Source organism: Aedes albopictus, chromosome 2, assembly GCF_035046485.1.
Source record: "Aedes albopictus strain Foshan chromosome 2, AalbF5, whole genome shotgun sequence".
In the NCBI taxonomy this organism is placed as follows: Eukaryota; Metazoa; Arthropoda; class Insecta; order Diptera; family Culicidae; genus Aedes; species Aedes albopictus.
This window is the reverse complement of record NC_085137.1, coordinates 159,463,880-159,485,186: the sequence shown is the minus strand read 5'-3', so window position 1 is coordinate 159,485,186 and position 21,307 is coordinate 159,463,880. Positions and strand designations below refer to the sequence as shown.

Below are 21,307 nucleotides of genomic sequence, written 5' to 3'. Positions count from 1 at the left end.
CGTGAAAAAACTAATATATTTGCATATTTTATGGTACTCTTTACATTTTAGCCCCTTTAACGTATTTTTCCTGAAAACTACAATTCAAACAAAAAAAACTTTGGGATTCGTGTGCGACCCCTACTCTATTCGGCAAACTTTTAGACAAAACTACAAGGCAAAAGTCGTTCATACATCGTTTCTTGATTGCACGCTTCTGAGCTGAGAAAAGTGCAAGTGAGTGTAACTCTTTGCAAGTGAGTGTTCCCATCCTTGATGCTAGCATTGTAGGTAATTGGTTCAGTATTTCTGACTCAAGATTTCTATATAAGCACATAAAATATTTGTATTTTTTTTTATTCCCAATAATCCCAAATTCTAAATTTCTCGTATCAGAGATATCTCTATACATACTTAACCAATTGCGATGAAATTTTGATTGCATCATCTACACATAATAAACTACTGCTGGTTAAAAAATCAGCTATTTTGATGCATGCAATCAAAAGTAATACACTATTTTTCGTGATGCAATTTGATTGTGGACGCCTTTTAGCCCTTTGGAGACCGCATTTTCACCTCTCTGGATGCAACCTCGCTAGTCTAGAAAACGTTTGTGATGGTCGATTATCTCGGCTGGTCACATACGACCCATCCGTCCCCGAAGGGTTAAGGAGGGAATTTACGAAATACCGAAAAACAATTGTTGAAAACACTTTGAAAAGATCTTCTTGTAATAAACATTTGCCAAGTATTGTTAGATGCCAATATGAGTGATTTCCAAGGGCGCCGTGGATCCACGCTACCATTCTGCCTGTACTAGTCATGTTAACTTGTCTGGAGTCAAGGGGTCAGAATATGGTTAAAACTGGTCCCCACCGACGTAACCTCGTTGGGGTTGTGTACGCACAGCAAACGCGAATGTGATCTCAATTAGCAAATCTAAGGCAGCATATTGGACTTGACCCCTTCGACACTATTTGACAACTGTTTTCACCAACATTGTTAACCTTCAACACTTCAGCAAAGGTACAAATAACGCATTCCTCCGGAATGTTGCAAACTTGTGATCCTGAGTTCTGCTCTTGCCTTGAAGTTTTTTTTCGCATATTATTCCACCGTCGGCCAGTGTCACCTGCGCCGTATCACGCCAGATAGTCACTCTTTCCACAATGATTAAATTGGTTGTAATTTGTACTTACTGGCATGATGCCATATTAGCTCAAAGCATTCCACATTATCATCGTTCACTTTCACTTCAATATAATTGCGTTCTAGAAGTCCACAATATTAATTGCACGTCGCTCGCTATAATTATCACCGTCACACCAACTCACCTTGACATCGGGCATGTGTTTGAAGCGGGCACAACTAATAGAGTAGCCGTTGGCCATGGATCCACCGGGGCAGAAGATACCATCCCCAGCACCGTCAGGATAACCAACGATGGCTCTCATTTCCTTGAGCACGACTTCCTCCATCAGGACAAACACCGGAGACACTTCGAACGTGTAGACGCTGGGGTTCAGCGCATCGGTGAGGATCTGTCCAGCGAATCCGTACGGATCGACGGACGAGAACAGTTGATTCATGAAGTAGGGATGCCCGGTTTTGACCGAGTGCTTGATGGTAGCCCGGGTCAGTTCCAGCAGCTTTTCATGCGAATCCGGTTCATCCTTGAGCTCCAGGTCCAAGGATCGCTTGAGCTGTTCTGGATCTACCCAGTTCAGAACTTTGTTGGCCCGTTCGGTGGCATTGAAAACCGCGTTGTTCAGCACTTCCGACAGGAAGTCGGTCAAGAATTGCTGGTGTTGTTCACGATTCGGAAGACTGGCGTATCGTTTCTCGTTTGCTTTGGCGGTTTTGCTGAATTCTTCATCCTTGGTTTTCGTTATGGATTTCTTCAACGGCTTCGGGACTATCGTATTCCCCATACTGCAGAACAGTTGAACATCTTCATCTTCAGACACACCAGCACTGTCCGATCCACTAGACACGTTGGAGTCGTCGATGACCTGCAGAGCGACGTCGAACATTCCGTTGGCTGGCATTTTGGCACTCTGACACTGTCACACTTTTCGGGGGCACTTTTCGCACTTTTTCTAAGACACTGCTTCAACGACTGCAACAGACTAGTGGCTAGCGGAGCGGAACTAAACTGAAATGCTTCCTCGGAGAACAAGAAGCACCTAGAGAGCCGTTCGGTGGCTTATTAGGCTGGTCTTGTTTGAAGTAATCAAACTCAAACTAAGCTGTTCGCGGCGTCGGAGGTGCTCTTATATATGGACACGAGTACGGTGCTCGCTGGCTTCGGGCAACCCCCTGAGAGATCAGCCAGTGCGCGTTCTATACTAGAGCCCGAGAAACAATCTACAGCCGCTCAAATCTCACCCCCTTATTGCCAGCACGAGCGCGCGCGACCGTCCGGTCCATGTGGAAGTAGCGAACGAGGAATACCTACCCCTATGATTTAATTCGATTCGAATTACCCGGCCGATCGCCGACGCCACCCTAAGCTGATGATCGTCATCGTTCAGCAGAACAGCATGCTACTCAGAGCAAAAGGCGCGCGCGAGAGATCAAACTGGCGCGCGCGGAACTGTTTTGTTTTTTTTTTGCACCGCGTAGATCTCTCGCGCGCCACGCGGACTCGTCGATTTGTTTCTCGCACCCGCGTACCACCTGCTTTGCACCTAATCAAGCACCGAACACATCGAGTACAGGTTTGAGAAGCGAGAAAAAAACTGGCTGCAAATCTCGTGAGAATTTCCTGTCTCGGAAAGGCGGGTTGGGGTTTTGAGGTAGAAACATATATGTAAGTGTATTTATTTGGTAGATGACAATCGACAAAGGATTCCCTTTCATATGCTGGCCCGTCCGAGATGAAATCGTCACAAATTGATATGACTGTGTAACTACCATAGCTACCGTTGGCTGAGGAGAGGGTCACAGAAGGTGACCCTTCCCATCGGCTTACGAGACTCTGTATTAGGACCTCACATCTCAAGGGTCGGCACGCTTATCCTACTATTTCGCGGATTCAGGAAAACACTTGAGCTGCCCTTTTCACACTCCTGTTTATTACGATTTAGTGCACTTCTTCTATCTTTCGCTAGCTATCTACATTCACTCTACTTCCACCCACTTTCTTAATCTAGTTTGACTATCTTTCCTCGGGGCCCCTTTCTACTGCTGCCATCATCTGCCGATCCTCTCCTTCCTCTCGTCCTTCTTCTTCTTCTTCTGCTTCTTCTTCTTCTTCTTCTTCTTCTTCTTCTTCTCCTTCTTCTTCTTCAATGTCCTTTGCGACCTTTGCCATCCGATCGAGCCAGGATGTCCGCGACCGCTGGAGCACCGACCTCAGGTTGGTCCTCGGCCTGGAGTACCGAATGGCCGGATATTCATCTGCCCAAGTCTTTGCCGGATATCGTCACGGCGGAGGGTGACCCATTTTAGGGTTAGGGTTCCCCTCTATGCTTATGATAAAGTGACCAGATATAGTTTGCTCTGATGCGGGACACAGTTTTACTAAACCAGGACGTCGACTACCTGGAAAGCCAGAGACTTAGGGAATTCATTTCTGGGCTTGGAAAATCAGAGAAAGTCAGGGAATTTCACGGGGAATTTGGTTGATGATCAGGGAACTTTTTCACGACACTCAGGGAACAAAGTATTAGATCTCAACAAGAAAATTATGGAATTTGGGAAACTAGCTTAAGATTTTTTTTTTCTAAATGTCTGAATTTTTTTCATGGAAATTTTCTGCCAAACCATTGAAGAGATAGCTGGAGAAAATTCAGGAATGAGTTTTTGACAAAACTATGGGATTTTTTTAGTTGCATTCAAATACAAAGTACTGGTGGATTACTGGAGAACATTTTCCAAAACATTTCTTGGAAAGTATTCTGGAACAATTCTCCAATATTTTCATCACAAATATGAAGTGTATATTTACCAAACTTTATATGAATAAACGTTTCTAAAAAAGATATTTGTTTCCTGGAATCCTTTCCATTTGTAGCTAAAAAAATCTATCACCGGTGGAGTTTCCAGAGTGATCCATTATATACTTCTATAGAAATCCTTCGATCATTTCCGAAAACCCCCGGGAAAATCTGACTAGGGGAATCCTGGACGTAACCTTCCACGAATCAAGTAGCCATGTGAGCATGTTTCTCTTAAGAGTTTATCTGACGGGTTCTAACCGTGGTTCTAACAGATATTTCTACAAGAAAGCCCTGTGGATTTTTACTGGATATTCATTTGAGATTTTTGAAAAAAAAAAATATGAACAAAAGTTCTGGTCAACATCAGAGATGTCCATATCCTCAGTGTAGAAAAGAGAAATAGAAAATACACCACTCACGCTGTGCATCTCAACAGGAGCCCGTCTCTTATATATGGATCCACCACTGCGATTCAGATGCGCGCAAGCTTGGTGGGTAGAAATAAATCTCTTAGCTCCCTGAGCACTAGGCCTCACAACAGTGCGGTGAGAGCGCTTTGAAATTCTCTCCGGTGAAAGTGTAAAAAATCACCCGGGCGCGCGCTCCAGTGAGGTTTTTGCGCCAGAGTGCGCGCTGCGGTGAAACACCGTAGAGTTCTCGCCCCGGTGACACCATGGTGGTGATTCGGTGACTTCTGGGTGAAAACACGGGAGAGCGCGCGAGCGCGATGCGCGCGAAAGAGTGAGCCACACTCGATCCAAGGCGAACGAGCAAGAGCACACCCAAAACAAGAGAAACTGGTTTCTTGGTGTGGTGAAAAATGTTCTTATCCCCAGTGTGGTCGATAAACTGACGCCCCAGTGAATTGCTACGGTGAAATGCCATCTCTGGTCAACATGTTTGTCAAGAAAACGACATTTTAGGGGATTGTTGAAATCCGGGACATTTCCGGGACACTGTGCAGTGCGGGACGACTAGCTTGAATCCGGGACTGTCCCGCACAATCCGGGACGTCTGGTCACTTTAGCTTATGGTAAAACCACGGTGTTCTGTGTCCTTGGAATCCACCACACACACAATAGGAACACATTAGACACTATACTTACAACGGACTTCACGAGTGTCGATCACTTGGGCAAATGGCCGTTTCTTAGGTCAATTGAGGAGCTCCAAGATCCTAATGGCCTCCTTCCGCTACCAACGTCTACGTCCATGATTCAGGCAAGGCAGAGGCATCTGGTGGCTAATTTTGAAGGATGGTGGTAGCTGATATCTATGGCTGCGTCCTTTTCGGGTGACTAGCAAACACAAAAAGTGGAAACAAACAACACAAACACTTTCCTGAATTTTATATAAACAAACAGACGAAAACTACACTAGACCGCGACAAACTCTTAATAACCTGCTGAGGGGGTACTACGAACCGTTACAACTGTAAATACAATCTACCGTCGTGCGGGGCTACTTTTGAAAAACGGGGCTACTTTGGACACTTTTGAATATGTATTTTTTGAATTTGAAATATGGTTCAAATCTGTTTCATGTCTTTGGGACTATTATGACGCAATATTTTCCCCTTCATTTGGTTGAAATTGTTTTCCAAACAAACCCTTTATTGCTTGTCAGGAGGCGAAAGAACATCGAATGAATCATAAAAATATACATAACGTATCAGAACATTTGCTCTGTAAGCATTGTTTCTACAGTTCATAAATTTCAGAGGGTTGCTCAATTCGTGCAAAAAGTATCGACGTAGCATATACAATCGAATATTTGTATCGATACACATTCTAAATGACCGTTTAACCTAATAGAAGGATTAATGGCCCCCAGACAGCCTTTAAGTCTATATCAAAATATCGCGCTGCTCATAATACCAAAGGTAGCACAGAACCACCTAAAAACGCATATATTTATTGAAATCATGTATGATATAGTACACAACAGTACTGGTACAAAGTAGTATTTTAAATAAACCCGGAATTTTAACTGCAGATTTGTTTTAATTATAAATGTCCAAAGTAGCCCCCCTTTGGTTCTATATGAGATGTCTCCGATTGGTGTATGGGCAACTTTTTTGTTTATTGATGGATTTAGTTCAAATTTTGCATGCATCCTACATACATACTCACAATTATTATGTGTAAAAATTGTGGAAATACATTCACTATTCTGGGAGTTATAATGTCATAAAGTTGGAAAACCATTAAAAAGTGTATAAAGAAGCCCCGCACGACGGTACCGATGTTTCATCAGACAAACAAGATTTAATCTGTGATGCATCAGAAATAGCTATTTGAAGGCGATTATAAATGTAAGAGTTTATCATTAAATTACATAAAATGAAAAATTACTCTCATATAGGCTAACTGTAGTAGTTATGACAGTACCACAAATCAGTGATAGTTGATTTTCCACCTTTTGCTGTTCAAATCAACATGACATTATTAGTAGTTTCAAAAATCATATTCATATGAGATGGTTGAACTCATTTAAACTTCAAATCTGTCCAATCTATATATATAAAAATGCAGTGGCATACGTGGGCCCGCGCATAACTTGCGAACGGATGGTCCGATTTGGGTCGTCTAAGTTTTGTTCTGTTAGTTTTCACCCAAGGAAGGTTTATGAGACAAAAAAATTAGAAAAAATTAAAGTTTTTGAAAATCGATGTTTCATACATTTTGACCGGGGATTTGGTCTTGGCTAGAAACTTGAAACATAAAAAACGCAGTAGGCAAGACAAAGTTTGCCGGGTACAGCTAGTTTATAATACAAATTTAAAAAAAAAAAACTAAAAAATTCGGCATCATTGCACCTTATTTAGCCATAGCCATGGCTAATCTCATAAGGAATGCTTGCAAGTAGAGCAAAGTTTAACCAAAATTGAAAATATCACCATAACTGGTACGTGATTGACACACGGTGTTGGTGTTAGTAAAAGTAGTTTTGGTTCTATTCATACACATTTTTTTGCAAAGTTCCTTGGGGTCGTACACAAATTACGTCACTCTATCAGGGGGGAGGGGGGGGGGGGGTGTTGCAGAGCGTGACCACCCATACAAAAAATATTGAGGTCCCTTACAAAAAGTGTGACATAGGGGGGAGGGCAGTTGAAAATGACGATTTTTGTGTGACATAATTTGTGTATCACCCCCTATTACGAAAAGTTCGTCATCCTCAGCATGGTCTTGTTGAATACCTATGCTTCGCATCGCCTATATGACTGAAATCAAACTTTCTCAAACTTTGTCAGTTTGTACTTTCAGCAATGTTTTTTTCTAAAGTTCTACAAGTATGGGGAGTATTTTTCCAGAACTTCAAGTCAAACTATTCAGAAATTTCACAGAATTCATAAATTGAGTCTCTAATACATTTTTCCCAAACTTGGCACTCGTGATACTCTAGTTGTTTGTAATCTCGTTTTTCGTAAAACAACCAAAGAGTGTCTACGTGCCTGCGGCCACACGACAAAGAGTGTATGGGAAATTAACTGTAAATGTTCAAAATGTTCTATCTCGAAGCATGATTGGTCTTTTTATTCCGGTTCTTCTATCAAATCTTCACAATATAGTAAAGCTTAGAACAGCCTGAAGAAATTTGGGAAATGTTTAATATGATTGAAAACACGTTGCAATGAGTACACCACATAAAATAACAATCTGTAAAAAAATCTATGTAGTTCCTCAAAAACTGGCCATTTTTGATTTTTAAGAATTGGGCTAAAATGCGGGCAATATTTTTCTTGAAAAAAAAAACAATTTTTTTTCTATATCATGAGTATTCTAGAAAAGAATATATTCCCCACTGTTATTGCAATTTCAAATTTTCAGGAGATATTCAAAATTTTAAAAAACATATGTGTAATAGTCTGGGACACGGTTTATATGGGAAAATATAAAAAAAAAATGCAAAAACACTAGTTCCTGTATACTTTTTAAGTTCCATTTTGGTCCCATATCAATGGGGCACGTTCGGTGTAGTACTAGATTTGTATTAATGAGCTGAATTTTAGTATGGTGAGAAGGTCGATTCTCCGAACACTGTTTTCCAAAGTTTTGCTCAAACAGCATCAAATTAGGCAAGGAACCGTAATACCCACGCTTTTTGCACCTTCTCATTGCAGAAACGGAGAATGGGGCACGTTCGGTGTAGTACTAGATTTGTAGTAATGAGCTGAATTTTTGTATGGTGAGAAGGTCAGTTCTCTGTTTCTGCAATGAAATGGTACAAAAAGCGTGGGTATTATAATTCCTTGCCTAATTTGATGCTGTTTGAGCAAAACTTTGGATAACTATGTTGTTTATGTTGCAAGAATTGGAGAAAACAACATCATTGTTACCCAAAGTTTTGCTCAAACAGCATCAAATTAGGCCAGGAATAATAATACCCACGCTTTTTGCACCATTTCATTGCAGAAACGGAGAATTGACCTTCTCACCATACTAAAATTCAGCTCATTACTACAAATCTAGTACTTCACCGATCTGTCCTATTGATCTTCTCACCATACAAAAATTCAGCTCATTACTACAAATCTAGTACTTCGCCGATGTGTCCTATTGTGCAATATTTCAGATCGATCGAGAAAACTATTCTTTAGCGCTCGCCATTCTTAGTTTTTTATACGATTTACTATGGGGAAAATTTACTTCTACAAAGAAAAGTCGTTTGGGGTCACCCCTTGATCCCTAAAAATAAATCGATGAATGATTTCTGCAGAAAACTTCACGAGGAATCAGACCTTCGAAGACTGCAAAGCGATACGACGTTCGTGGAAAAAGTTATTAAGCCTTACCCGATCGATAAAATGACGAGATTTTATTATGTATTGTTATTCTTTACATGTTAAACAGCGTTATTCCATGCTATTCGGATTTCAGTCAATAACTTTTTACACTTGTCTTAGATCGCTTTGCGGTCTTTAGAGGGTTGGTTTCTCGTGATATTTCCAACAGAAATCATTCATCGATTTCATACGATAATCGTATGAAAACTTCAAACGGTTGACGCTAAAATATGGTTTTTCCGATCGAGCTGAAATTTTGCACAGTTGATATGGGGCCAAAATGGAACTCAAAAAGTGTACAGGATGTACAATGTCTTTCTGTGTTCCACGCTAAAGTGTAACCTTAATCTATGAGATGAAAGTCAAAGTTAACTGATTATTTTTAGAAAATCAGAACTGTTATTTTTTTTAAGATTTTTAGAATCTCTAAAAAAAGTTATGTTTATTTGGAATAGATTATTTTTAAGACTGTTTTGAACATGTACAGCTAGTTTCCGATATACTCCTAATACACAGCTAGTCGCGTTCGGTAATTTTTACCGAAATCTCAACTGCTGAGCGTTCGGTAACAGGTTTTAAACGAAATTCTGTAAATTTAGGTAAAATGTTATCGTTTTTCTGTCAAACTCTAACAAAGTTCGGTAAAAAGTGCTAACTTTACCGATTTTTTCTTGTATAACAAACTTAACGGTTGAGATTTCGGTAAAACATTACTGAAGTCGGTGATTTTTGCTGAGTGTGTACACATGCAAAATAGACATTGGCAGAGGAAGTTCTCCGTTTAAAACTGTGGAAAATGTTGAGCAAAAAGCTTTGTCTCAGTAGGGACGCTACGCCAGAAAAAAAAGCATAGAAAAAAAAACAATAGGAAGCAATCGGTGAAGTACTAGTTTGAAAGTAGTGAGCTGGATTTTTGTATGGTGAGATGATCATTTCTCAATTTCTGCAATGAAATAGCGCAAACGGCGTTGGTTATATGATTTCTTGACTAATTTGATACTGTTTGAGCAAAAGTGTGGGTCACTGTGCTGTTGTATTATCTATTTCTTGCAACTTCAACAACACAGTTACCCAAACTTTTGCTCAAACAGCTTAAAATTAGGTAAGAAACCATATAACCCACGCTGTTTGCACCATTTCATTGCAGAAATGAAGAATGGGGCACGTTCGGTTTAGTACTAGATTTGTAGTGATGAGCTGAATTTTTGTATGGTGAGAAGGTCAATTCTCCGTTTCTGTAATGAAATGGAGAAAAAAGCGTGGGTATTATGATTCCTTGCCTAATTTGATGCTGTTTGAGTAAAAATTTGGATAACTATGTTGTTTATGTTGCAAGAAATGGAGAAAACAACAACACTGTTGCCCAAAGTTTTGCTCAACTAGCATCAAATAAGGCAAGAAATCATAAGACCCACGGTTTTTGTATCTTTTCATTGCAGAAACGGAGAATAGGAAGCAATCAGTGAAGTACTAGATTGAAAGTAGTGAGCTGGATTTTTGTATGGTGAGATGATCAGTTCTTTATTTCTGTAATGAAATGGTACAAACAGCGTGGGTTATATGGTTTCTTGACTAATTTGATGCCATTTGAGCAAAAGTTTGGGTAACTGTGTTGTTGTATTATTTATTTCTTGCAACTTCAACGACACAGTTACCCAAAGTTTGCTCAAACAGCATCAAATTAGGCAAGAAACCATATAACCCACGCTGTTTGCATCATTTCATTGCAGAAATAGAAAACTGATCATCTCACCATACAGAAATCCAGCTCACTACTTTCAATCTAGTACTTCACTGATTGCTTCCTATTGACCTTCTCACCATACTAAAATTCAGCTCATTACTACAAATCTAGTACTTCATCGATCTGTCCTATTGATCATCCTACCATAGAAAAATCCAGCTCACTACTTTAAATCTAGCACTTCACTGATTGCTTCCTATTGACCTTCTCACCATACTAAAATTCAGCTCATTACTACAAATCTAGTACTTCATCGATCTGTCCTATTGATCATCTCACCATAGAAAAATCCAGCTCACTACTTTAAATCTAGCACTTCACTGATTGCTTCCTATCGTTGTTTTTTTTCTATGCTTCTTCTTCTTCTTTCTGGCGTAGCGTCTCTACTGAGACAAAGCTTGTTTCTCAACATTTCCACAGTTTTAAACGGAGAGCTCTTCAGAAGAATTGTTGGGATTTTCTCCAGGGGTTTTTCGGAAATTCATCCAAGAGTTTCCAGAGAATTTCTCCAGGAGTTCCACGAGAAATCCTTCAGAAGCTCTTCGGTAATTCTCTAGGAACTCTTCCAGGAGTGCCTCATGAATTCCTCCCGGATTTTCTCGGAAATTCATAATGGGTTCCTCGGGCATTCTTACAAAAACTCTGTCAGGAGCTTCTCGAACATTGCTTCAGAAGTTGTTTCGAAATTCCTCCAGGAGTTTCTCGGAAATTCTCTCATTAATTTTCTGGAAACTTTTCCAGGAGTTCCACATGAAATCTTCCATTCCTGGGAATTCATCGTAAGAGTTCCGCGGAAATTCCTCTAGGTGACCCCGGGAGTTCCCGGAAATCCTTCCAGGAGTTTCCCGGAAATACTTCCAGGAGTTTCCCGGAAATCTTTCCAGGATAGATTTCAGCAAGGGTCTATGAAAGAATTATCGAAAAATCTTTGGAATTGTTTTCAAAGTAATCCTTGGAGAAATTTATAAAGATATCTCTGGAGGAAAATCTGGAGATATTTTTGAAGAAATTATTAGTCGAATTTATAATGAAACCCCTTGTTGATTTTCTAAAAGAATACCTCGAAACATTTGTAAAAAAAAACCTGCAGAAAATTCCCAAGTAGATCTCACTTTTTTTAAGAGTTCAGATTAAAAAAAAATCTCTCGAGCAATTTCTAAAGCAAACTCCGGAGAAAAAAAATGGAAAAAATCCTTAAAAGATCGTTTGAAAGATTGCTTAACCTTCCGTAACTCGCGCGGTTGGCTACCTGCGTCAGCACCACATTAATGCCTGAGTACAAAAAGCGAGATTTTTTCAACGTGTTGTACAAAATACAACAGCGCGATCGCTCGAGGGTTAAAAGAAGGGGTTTTCGAAAAAAAAACCTAGAAAAGTTCCAAGAAAATAGGGTGAATCTCTGAAGGTTATTCTAAAGAAATCCCTGGAAGAATTTCTGCAGAAACTCGTGGAATCTCGTAGCCTTGTGGTTAGGGTCACCAAGCTTCTAATCGCACCATCCTAGGGGCAAGACACTGTGAAATCCGGAGCAACTCTGAGCAATCCTGAGTAGCTCTTTTTGTTCGAATCCATTCAGAAACGTCTCTACGAAGCGGAAAATCAGGCAAGCCTGCTCGATTTTTCACTGGTATCAGGCAACACTTCAGGAAAACCAGAGTGATCTAGAGCAATCCTGAGGAATTCCGAGCAACACTTCGATAACAGAGTTACTCTCGCTGTATCTGTCCTGCCCCTAGGTACCATCCTATGGAGTGAGGGTTCGATTCTCGCTCCGGGCGATGAAACTTTTCGTGAGAATAGTTTCCTCTTCGTATCCACTGGTGCATGCTTCGTGTGTCCCTTGTCTAGTGTTAAATTTCATTCAGTCTGTACAGCCTCTGACTGAAGACGGTGTCTGCGTATTTAAAAAAACTCATACACATGCTCATACACAACTTTCTTACACAACTCTTTGTGAAACTTTTAAAGAATCCCTACACTGAAATGAAAACTCCATTAGTTTTTATGTGCGCGAAGCAGATAAAAGCGAATCGGTGGCGCAAATCCTTATTTTATGTGCGGCATTTAGATTTTAAAGCGTTTGCATTAAATATAATTGAGTTGCTCATATTTTTCATATGCAGAGCTATGAATTCTAAAAATGATAAATTTATAACCTATGTTAACTGATTATAAATTTTGAGTGTATCAATTGATATTTCAATACGTTCAAAACATTTCATTAACGGAAAAATGTTGGAGCAAGACTTTTGTTGCTGGCCGAGTTTATGGTCGCTATTTCAAGTCTCCCGGTCGAATTCCTACAGTTTTTAAAGGTATCGTATTTTAATAATTTTCTTTTACGTAATGATAATCAAAATATGCCAACAGATCCATTTCGAGGTTACAGCGCGGCAAAGCACGGTGACCACAGACGAACTTCCGGAAGATTTGGCAGAAGTTTTCGTTTGGACCGGACAAACCCTGCTAGATGGAAAGCTCTATCACCGAAACGTCGCTTTTAGAAAGATGCATGCAATCACCCTCGCAATCACCATAGCTTTTAAATCTAGATCGAAATGCATTTTTTCATCATTAAAAAATAATGTGAATTATTTATTTTCTAGAAAATCGCATGTAGTATTTATTTGTGATGACATATAAAATTCAATAGGTTTACCTTCAAAATCAAAAAGTACGGACTTTTATTATTTATGTGAATTGCATGTAAAAACTAAGATGAGCTGGAAATCTGATTCTATGTGCAATGCCAGTGAAATTTATGTGCAAAGCTTGATTGCAAAAATCTATGTGCGCGGCATTTACAAACTAGATGCGAATTATTTTTAGTGTAGTGGAATTTCTGGTGAAATTGGAAGTTGCTGTGGAAATTTCAGGTGAAATCCTTGAAAGAATTTCGTAAGTAATACCAAAATTTTGAAGGAACTTTTGAAACACTTTCTGAAAAAAAACCTGGAATAGTTTTTGAAGGAATCACTTAAAGTTTTATAAAAAGAATCTCTGGACAAAATTTTGAATAAATGTTTCGAATAAATTTCAAAAAGAATTTCTGAACGATTTTTTTGGAGAAACCCTGGATGAATTTCAGCGCAATGCATGGATATTTTTTGATAAAAAAGAGGAATTTCAGAAGTTAATCATGCGAGATGCTTTTAGAGAATTCTTTGTGGAATTTGTAGAATAGGAGAAATTCTTAACAAATCCCTGAAGAAAATTTCCGAATGAATCCATGGAAGATTTTTTGAAAAAAATCGTGAGGAAAATTTAGCATTCGGACAAGATTTTTTAGAATGAGTTTTTAGAAGAATTTCTGAATAAATTTTTGGTAGATTTTCTGACGGAATCTCAAAAGATTCTCCAAATGAATGCCTAGAGAAACTTCTGAATAAATATCCTGAGGAATTTCTGAAGTAATCTCTGAGCGAATTTCTCAAACAATCTGCGAAATGGTTTGTGAAAAATCATGTATGAACTAGAGAAGCAATTCATGCCAGATTTCGTTAAAGAATTCTTTGTGACACTTCTAGAGGAACACGTGGAAGATTTTCTGAAATAATCTGTTGTAACATGATGATTTGATTTGAGATGTTTTCATCGGAAACCGACGTAATAAAGTTGAAAATTCTGGGTTCACTTACTTTTATTTACCACCGCAGAACAGAAACAAAGGGCGACCAAAAAAAAGATAGCGGTACAAACCAACAGTACTCGTACAGAGAGATCGTTCGGCAAATACAGCACAACCAGGTTTATTCATGTTTTATCCTGGTTTTATACGAGCATGTCAACAAGCTAGTTGTTCTAAATTAGTTTTATGTGGTAGTTTTTTACTTTGAACCTTTGGCGTTCCATAAAACTATCATATAACTTCTGCTATAAACATCTTCAATTAAAGACTTGCAAGTAGACATGAATTGGTTTTATCACTTATTATATACCATTTCAATAAAACTTGCATTTGCGGTTGTTGTCGGAGAGATTTTTTTTGTAAACAAATACACAAAACTGTGAGGCAATGTATAAAACCAACAAAAGATTTCGTGGCCGTAACATAAACCAAAAACATGCTGTGATAAAACCGCTAGTTCTATCATGAGCTCAGTTATGACTACATCAGGAGGGTTAGCCCTATTGGAGGAATCATCAGGAACACAGGGTTTTATCAGAAAAATATGTCGCCTAGCCGGGATAATTCATGTAAATACATAAAAATTATTACTCAATTTTATGATTTCACGTACAGCTTAAGATCAAATTAAACCATACAACACGTTTCCGTCATTTTATTTTGTCAGAAAAATTACATAATGTCTTTTAAACTCCGCTGTGTTGAAAAAACCTTTTTTGCACCCAATTCCGCCGAGTAAATTAAATGCATTTAACTTCCAAATTATGCATAGTTTGTGTGGCGCACTTAGTTTAAAAAAAAAAAAAAACAAATCTGAATTCCATATATGCATCTTTCCAACTGATGGCTGGATAAACAACCAAGCATAATTTATTCTGACGATCGAACATTGAGAGTGAAAAATAATCAAAACAATTATTTAAGTCAGAAGATGGTTTTATTTAGAAGATTGATAAAAGTATGATACAACCCGAAATCCTAAGCCGGTTTGCATACGAAGTCCTGTAGACCCTAATAAGACTGGGCCAACTAGCCAGAACGTGGGCTTATTGAGGCATACAAGAACTCGAGAGCATTTTCAAGTCGGCATCAATGGTTTTATGTTTAGGATTTTTGAATCGCTAAAAAACTTTGATAAAATTAAAATTGTTACTTGGGCAGTAACCACGCTCTATCAAGTGCTTGTCACGAATCTCTTCCACTTAAGGAATTTTAGAAGGGATACCTGGAGGAATTTCTGAAGCAATCCGGGATTTTTTTGAATCAATTGGTAAAGGAATTTCAGGGTAAATCCTTGGAGACATTTTCAAAGAAATCCCTGACTGAATTTTTTGATTTTTTTGGGACTTTATTGCACATAACGTATTGTACAGAGAAACAGACGTAACATTTAGAACAAATTATAAAAAAATAATAAAAGTCATCGTCAGGAAATCGTAATCGCGCAATGCTAATCATGCCGTGTTTGGACAAGTCACCACTAGATGGCGATAGCGATCAAACGTCAAACAGAAGCAGAAACGATGCCAGTACCGTGACTGGTGAATTGACCAACCATCGAATATTTGAATCAACCGTTAAAAAGGTAATCGATGGGAAGCGAGGAGAGTGTGACGTCTGTTTCTCTGACGCATGAGATTAAGGTAAATTCAGGGGATAGACAAAATTATCGGGACAGGTAAAATTTTCTCTTTTCAAAAAATTGTCAAATAGCTATAACTTTTTGAAAAGTGCATCAAATGTCTAAAACTTTTACTGTAAGTTGATCAACTAGTTGTGTATCAATGGTTCAATTTTTTTTGAAAGATCGAGCTATTCTACATAAAGTTAGAAAGATTCTAGAAACAGTAAAAATGATCAGATGGCCAACTTTGAGCTGTTAATATCTCCGGATTCATTGAACCAAATGCAATGAAATTTTGAGCGTTCATAACTTATATGATTGGCTTTGAAAAACTTTTGACACAACCTAAAATTGTTCATACGGAATAAAATTATAGCGTTAAGTTTATTTTTCTGATATAACACTGAATTACCGAAAATTTCAACATCGCTTCAACATTTGAGATGGTTATTATAGCTTATTTGAATTCTCTCGAATTGACTTTAATATGAATATATTTTGAAAGGAAGTAACAATATAACTGGCAATAAATTTGAAAAGTAATGGAAAACATTATCAACATTAGACCAATTTAATAAAAAAATCATAAAATAAATGAAATTGCTGTAACTTTTTTTCTTGTTAATAATTTTAAGTTTAGTTAAACTTTTTTCAAAGCTCATTATATGAGTCATGAACGCTCAAAATTTAATAGGAAGCAATCAGTGAAGTACTAGATTGAAAGTAGTGAGCTGGATTTTTGTATGGTGAGTTGATCAGTTCTCCATTTCTGCAATGAAATGGTGCAAACTACGTGGGTTATATGGTTTCTTGTCTAATTTGATGCTGTTTGAGCAAAAGTTTGGGTAACTGTGTTGTTGTATTTTTTATTTCTTGCAACTTCAACAACACAGTTACCCAAACTTTTGCTCAAACAGCATCAAATTAGGCAAGAAACCATATAACCCACGTTGTTTGCACCATTTCGTTGCAGAAATGGAGAACTGATCATCTCACCATACAAAAATTCAGCTCACTACTTTCAATCTAGTACTTCACTGATTGCGTCCTATTGCATTCGGTTCATCGAATCTGGAGATATAACAGTTCAAAGCTGGCTATCGGATATTTTTTACTTTTTCTCGAATCTTTCTAACTTTATGTAGAATAGCCCGATCTTTCTCAAAATCAGACCATTGATGCACAACTAGTTGATCAACTTACAGTAAAATATTTTTTTTAATTTTTTTTTTGATGCACTTTTCAAAAAGTTACAACTATTTGAACATTTTTTGAAGAGTGAAAATTTTGCCTGTCCTGATCAATTTGTCTATCCCTTGTATTTAAAACAAAGTATGTCATGAGGTATACTTTTGCGCTATTATGGATCCACAAAACAATTTATTGTTATGAAGTCCTCCGCATGTCAAAAGGATGAAAACCCCTACATTATAAGTCATCATAATATTTACAAACTGAAGGTTTTAAACTGACCGTAATCTGGGGTCAAATTGATCACTTTAATACAACTTTTTCGAAAACATCAGTGGCAATTCAAATATTGCCAAAAGAATTTCTGTAAAACCAGTACCCAGTGGATCTCCATGGAACCATGTGTCAGAATTTTGTTCAATAAATTTGAACTTTAAGTTAAATAACTCCAAAAATCAAAAATTGGAGATACCACTTTGGGGCGAAATTGATCAGTATACAATTTAGCATTGGTTGGAAAGGAAACTTTGCTTTTCCGCTTAATTTTGCTCTTCTAAAACCGAATAACGCGTTTAAAATCTTACAACTAGTAAATTTAATACTTTAAATGCAAAATTTAATTTTGAAATTTCGACTTAAACGCCTAAAGGTAGGCAATTTCATTTGAAATAAGTGAATTCTATCACCATCAATGACTATTTCATAATAAAATGAACCAAGGCTCCACAAAAATGTTAAAACAGAAAATTTACGGGAAGTCCTATTAGCAATCGATTGTTTAGTAGCAATGATTTCAGCTAAATGAGGAATACATTTCAAATTCCTAAAAAATAAGACAAAACTAACTTTTTTCTAAGAAATTAAAAGTCTACACTCACATCTACACATCTACGAACCAAATGACGTAAAAAGATTAAGATCATTACGACGCTTAAGAATTCCTAGTATAGAATTACAATGTAGTACCCGAATGATCAATTTCACCCCGCTGATCAATTTGACCCCGGTTTACGGTACCTGTATTGTGTATATGTTTCTCTGCCAATAGCTTAGCACGTGCACATCGTGCCAAGAAGGCAAGAAGATACTCTATGTTCTAGGAAGCCAAGAAAATTTCCTTTACGAAAAGTTCTCGGACCGACCGGGAATTGCACCCGTCACCCTCAGCATGGTTATGCTGAATACCCACGTCTTCACAGCTGTACTATAGAGGACAAGAGCTATGTTAGACGCTATTTCCAGGTTATCGACTCACCATTTTGCAGCCTAAAAAAACATAAGTTGATCAGCAATTTAAATGTTGCATTAATTCGCACATAAAATGCATTCCATCCCCTAGTTAGAGCATCTAGCGGTTTTCGACACACCAGACCAATAAATTTCAAAATAATTTGCATAAATTAATTCACACTCGCAATACGGTTTTGGTTCGAAAATTTAAACAAACAGTTCCGTTCCTCTTTTGTTTTGATTTCTTCTTCTCTGCTGTTGCAAAAACCGGCATAGCGAGAATGCAGAATATGTATCGACTTCCGTGTGCGGGATTCGTTGTCCTCTGATTCTCCCGAAGTGAAAAGTGATTTTTTTTATTGCAAGCGACCTTGGTTTCCACATCCAGTTTATATGGTTTTATGTCGGATGAAGTAAACGGTACAAGCAAGCGCGAACTGACTACATATTTAGCGACAGGACTCAAAAACCGCATTGTAATCGAAATATCAACCGAGCTGCTTCGGAGAGCTCTGTCTGAAGGGAATAATCACTCTCGAGAGGATTGCTGCAGAACCAGCTTGATTTGCTATATTTAGCATAAACCAACCCAGAAGTTAACTGGATCAATGTTGAGCATGAACTGAAGTACGAATGCACGAGAACGTGCAGCAAATTATTCAATTAGTCAAGCAAAGTAATTTTATTATTTTATTTTGCAAAGGTGTATAGAACTGCGTCGTAGCGTCGTCTAATTTGAAAATGGGCGACATGAATGTGTGAAACAATAATGGAGGGCATGTGCATTTATGTAAATGTACTTAAAAGTAGATGTGGTATTGAGCTTCTGATGTGAGAACGTATAGCACAATCGCAGGTACCTAAATGAGATTACATGCAATGTTCCGGGGGTATATTATCATCATACACGTAGGGTTGATGGGTGCTGCATTATTTTACCTTTTTACTTCCTCTTTGAATGAGGTAGTAAGTGCAGTCGCGCGAACTTGCCCTAATAAACTTGAACTTCATAAAGTCTAATTTGATTTGTATAGATTTTTGCAAACAAACAAAGATCTACAAGTAAGTAAGTAAGTAAGTAAGTAAGTAAGTAAGTAAGTAAGTAAGTAAGTAAGTAAGTAAGTAAGTAAGTAAGTAAGTAAGTAAGTAAGTAAGTAAGTAAGTAAGTAAGTAAGTAAGTAAGTAAGTAAGTAAGTAAGTAAGTAAGTAAGTAAGTAAGTAAGTAAGTAAGTAAGTAAGTAAGTAAGTAAGTAAGTAAGTAAGTAAGTAAGTAAGTAAGTAAGTAAGTAAGTAAGTAAGTAAGTAAGTAAGTAAGTAAGTAAGTAAGTAAGTAAGTAAGTAAGTAAGTAAGTAAGTAAGTAAGTAAGTAAGTAAGTAAGTAAGTAAGTAAGTAAGTAAGTAAGTAAGTAAGTAAGTAAGTAAGTAAGTAAGTAAGTAAGTAAGTAAGTAAGTAAGTAAGTAAGTAAGTAAGTAAGTAAGTAAGTAAGTAAGTAAGTAAGTAAGTAAGTAAGTAAGTAAGTAAGTAAGTAAGTAAGTAAGTAAGTAAGTAAGTAAGTAAGTAAGTAAGTAAGTAAGTAAGTAAGTAAGTAAGTAAGTAAGTAAGTAAGTAAGTAAGTAAGTAAGTAAGTAAGTAAGTAAGTAAGTAAGTAAGTAAGTAAGTAAGTAAGTAAGTAAGTAAGTAAGTAAGTAAGTAAGTAAGTAAGTAAGTAAGTAAGTAAGTAAGTAAGTAAGTAAGTAAGTAAGTAAGTAAGTAAGTAAGTAAGTAAGTAAGTAAGTAAGTAAGTAAGTAAGTAAGTAAGTAAGTAAGTAAGTAAGTAAGTAAGTAAGTAAGTAAGTAAGTAAGTAAGTAAGTAAGTAAGTAAGTAAGTAAGTAAGTAAGTAAGTAAGTAAGTAAGTAAGTAAGTAAGTAAGTAAGTAAGTAAGTAAGTAAGTAAGTAAGTAAGTAAGTAAGTAAGTAAGTAAGTAAGTAAGTAAGTAAGTAAGTAAGTAAGTAAGTAAGTAAGTAAGTAAGTAAGTAAGTAAGTAAGTAAGTAAGTAAGTAAGTAAGTAAGTAAGTAAGTAAGTAAGTAAGTAAGTAAGTAAGTAAGTAAGTAAGTAAGTAAGTAAGTAAGTAAGTAAGTAAGTAAGTAAGTAAGTAAGTAAGTAAGTAAGTAAGTAAGTAAGTAAGTAAGTAAGTAAGTAAGTAAGTAAGTAAGTAAGTAAGTAAGTAAGTAAGTAAGTAAGTAAGTAAGTAAGTAAGTAAGTAAGTAAGTAAGTAAGTAAGTAAGTAAGTAAGTAAGTAAGTAAGTAAGTAAGTAAGTAAGTAAGTAAGTAAGTAAGTAAGTAAGTAAGTAAGTAAGTAAGTAAGTAAGTAAGTAAGTAAGTAAGTAAGTAAGTAAGTAAGTAAGTAAGTAAGTAAGTAAGTAAGTAAGTAAGTAAGTAAGTAAGTAAGTAAGTAAGTAAGTAAGTAAGTAAGTAAGTAAGTAAGTAAGTAAGTAAGTAAGTAAGTAAGTAAGTAAGTAAGTAAGTAAGTAAGTAAGTAAGTAAGTAAGTAAGTAAGTAAGTAAGTAAGTAAGTAAGTAAGTAAGTAAGTAAGTAAGTAAGTAAGTAAGTAAGTAAGTAAGTAAGTAAGTAAGTAAGTAAGTAAGTAAGTAAGTAAGTAAGTAAGTAAGTAAGTAAGTAAGTAAGTAAGTAAGTAAGTAAGTAAGTAAGTAAGTAAGTAAGTAAGTAAGTAAGTAAGTAAGTAAGTAAGTAAGTAAGTAAGTAAGTAAGTAAGTAAGTAAGTAAGTAAGTAAGTAAGTAAGTAAGTAAGTAAGTAAGTAAGTAAGTAAGTAAGTAAGTAAGTAAGTAAGTAAGTAAGTAAGTAAGTAAGTAAGTAAGTAAGTAAGTAAGTAAGTAAGTAAGTAAGTAAGTAAGTAAGTAAGTAAGTAAGTAAGTAAGTAAGTAAGTAAGTAAGTAAGTAAGTAAGTAAGTAAGTAAGTAAGTAAGTAAGTAAGTAAGTAAGTAAGTAAGTAAGTAAGTAAGTAAGTAAGTAAGTAAGTAAGTAAGTAAGTAAGTAAGTAAGTAAGTAAGTAAGTAAGTAAGTAAGTAAGTAAGTAAGTAAGTAAGTAAGTAAGTAAGTAAGTAAGTAAGTAAGTAAGTAAGTAAGTAAGTAAGTAAGTAAGTAAGTAAGTAAGTAAGTAAGTAAGTAAGTAAG

General features: G+C 36.8%; 1 protein-coding gene across 1 annotated transcript in view; it reads right to left on the bottom strand.

The window, feature by feature from the left end:
* LOC109407253 (cysteine sulfinic acid decarboxylase) overlaps positions 1-2,289 on the bottom strand; it is a 45,006-nt gene extending 42,717 nt beyond the window's left edge. The window contains exon 1 of the mRNA XM_029858852.2: positions 1,317-2,289. Within this exon, the coding sequence (XP_029714712.1) occupies positions 1,317-2,030 (714 nt within the window). The 5' untranslated portion in view covers positions 2,031-2,289. The remainder of the gene's footprint in view (positions 1-1,316) is intronic.
* Between the last annotated feature and the right edge of the window lie 19,018 nt (positions 2,290-21,307).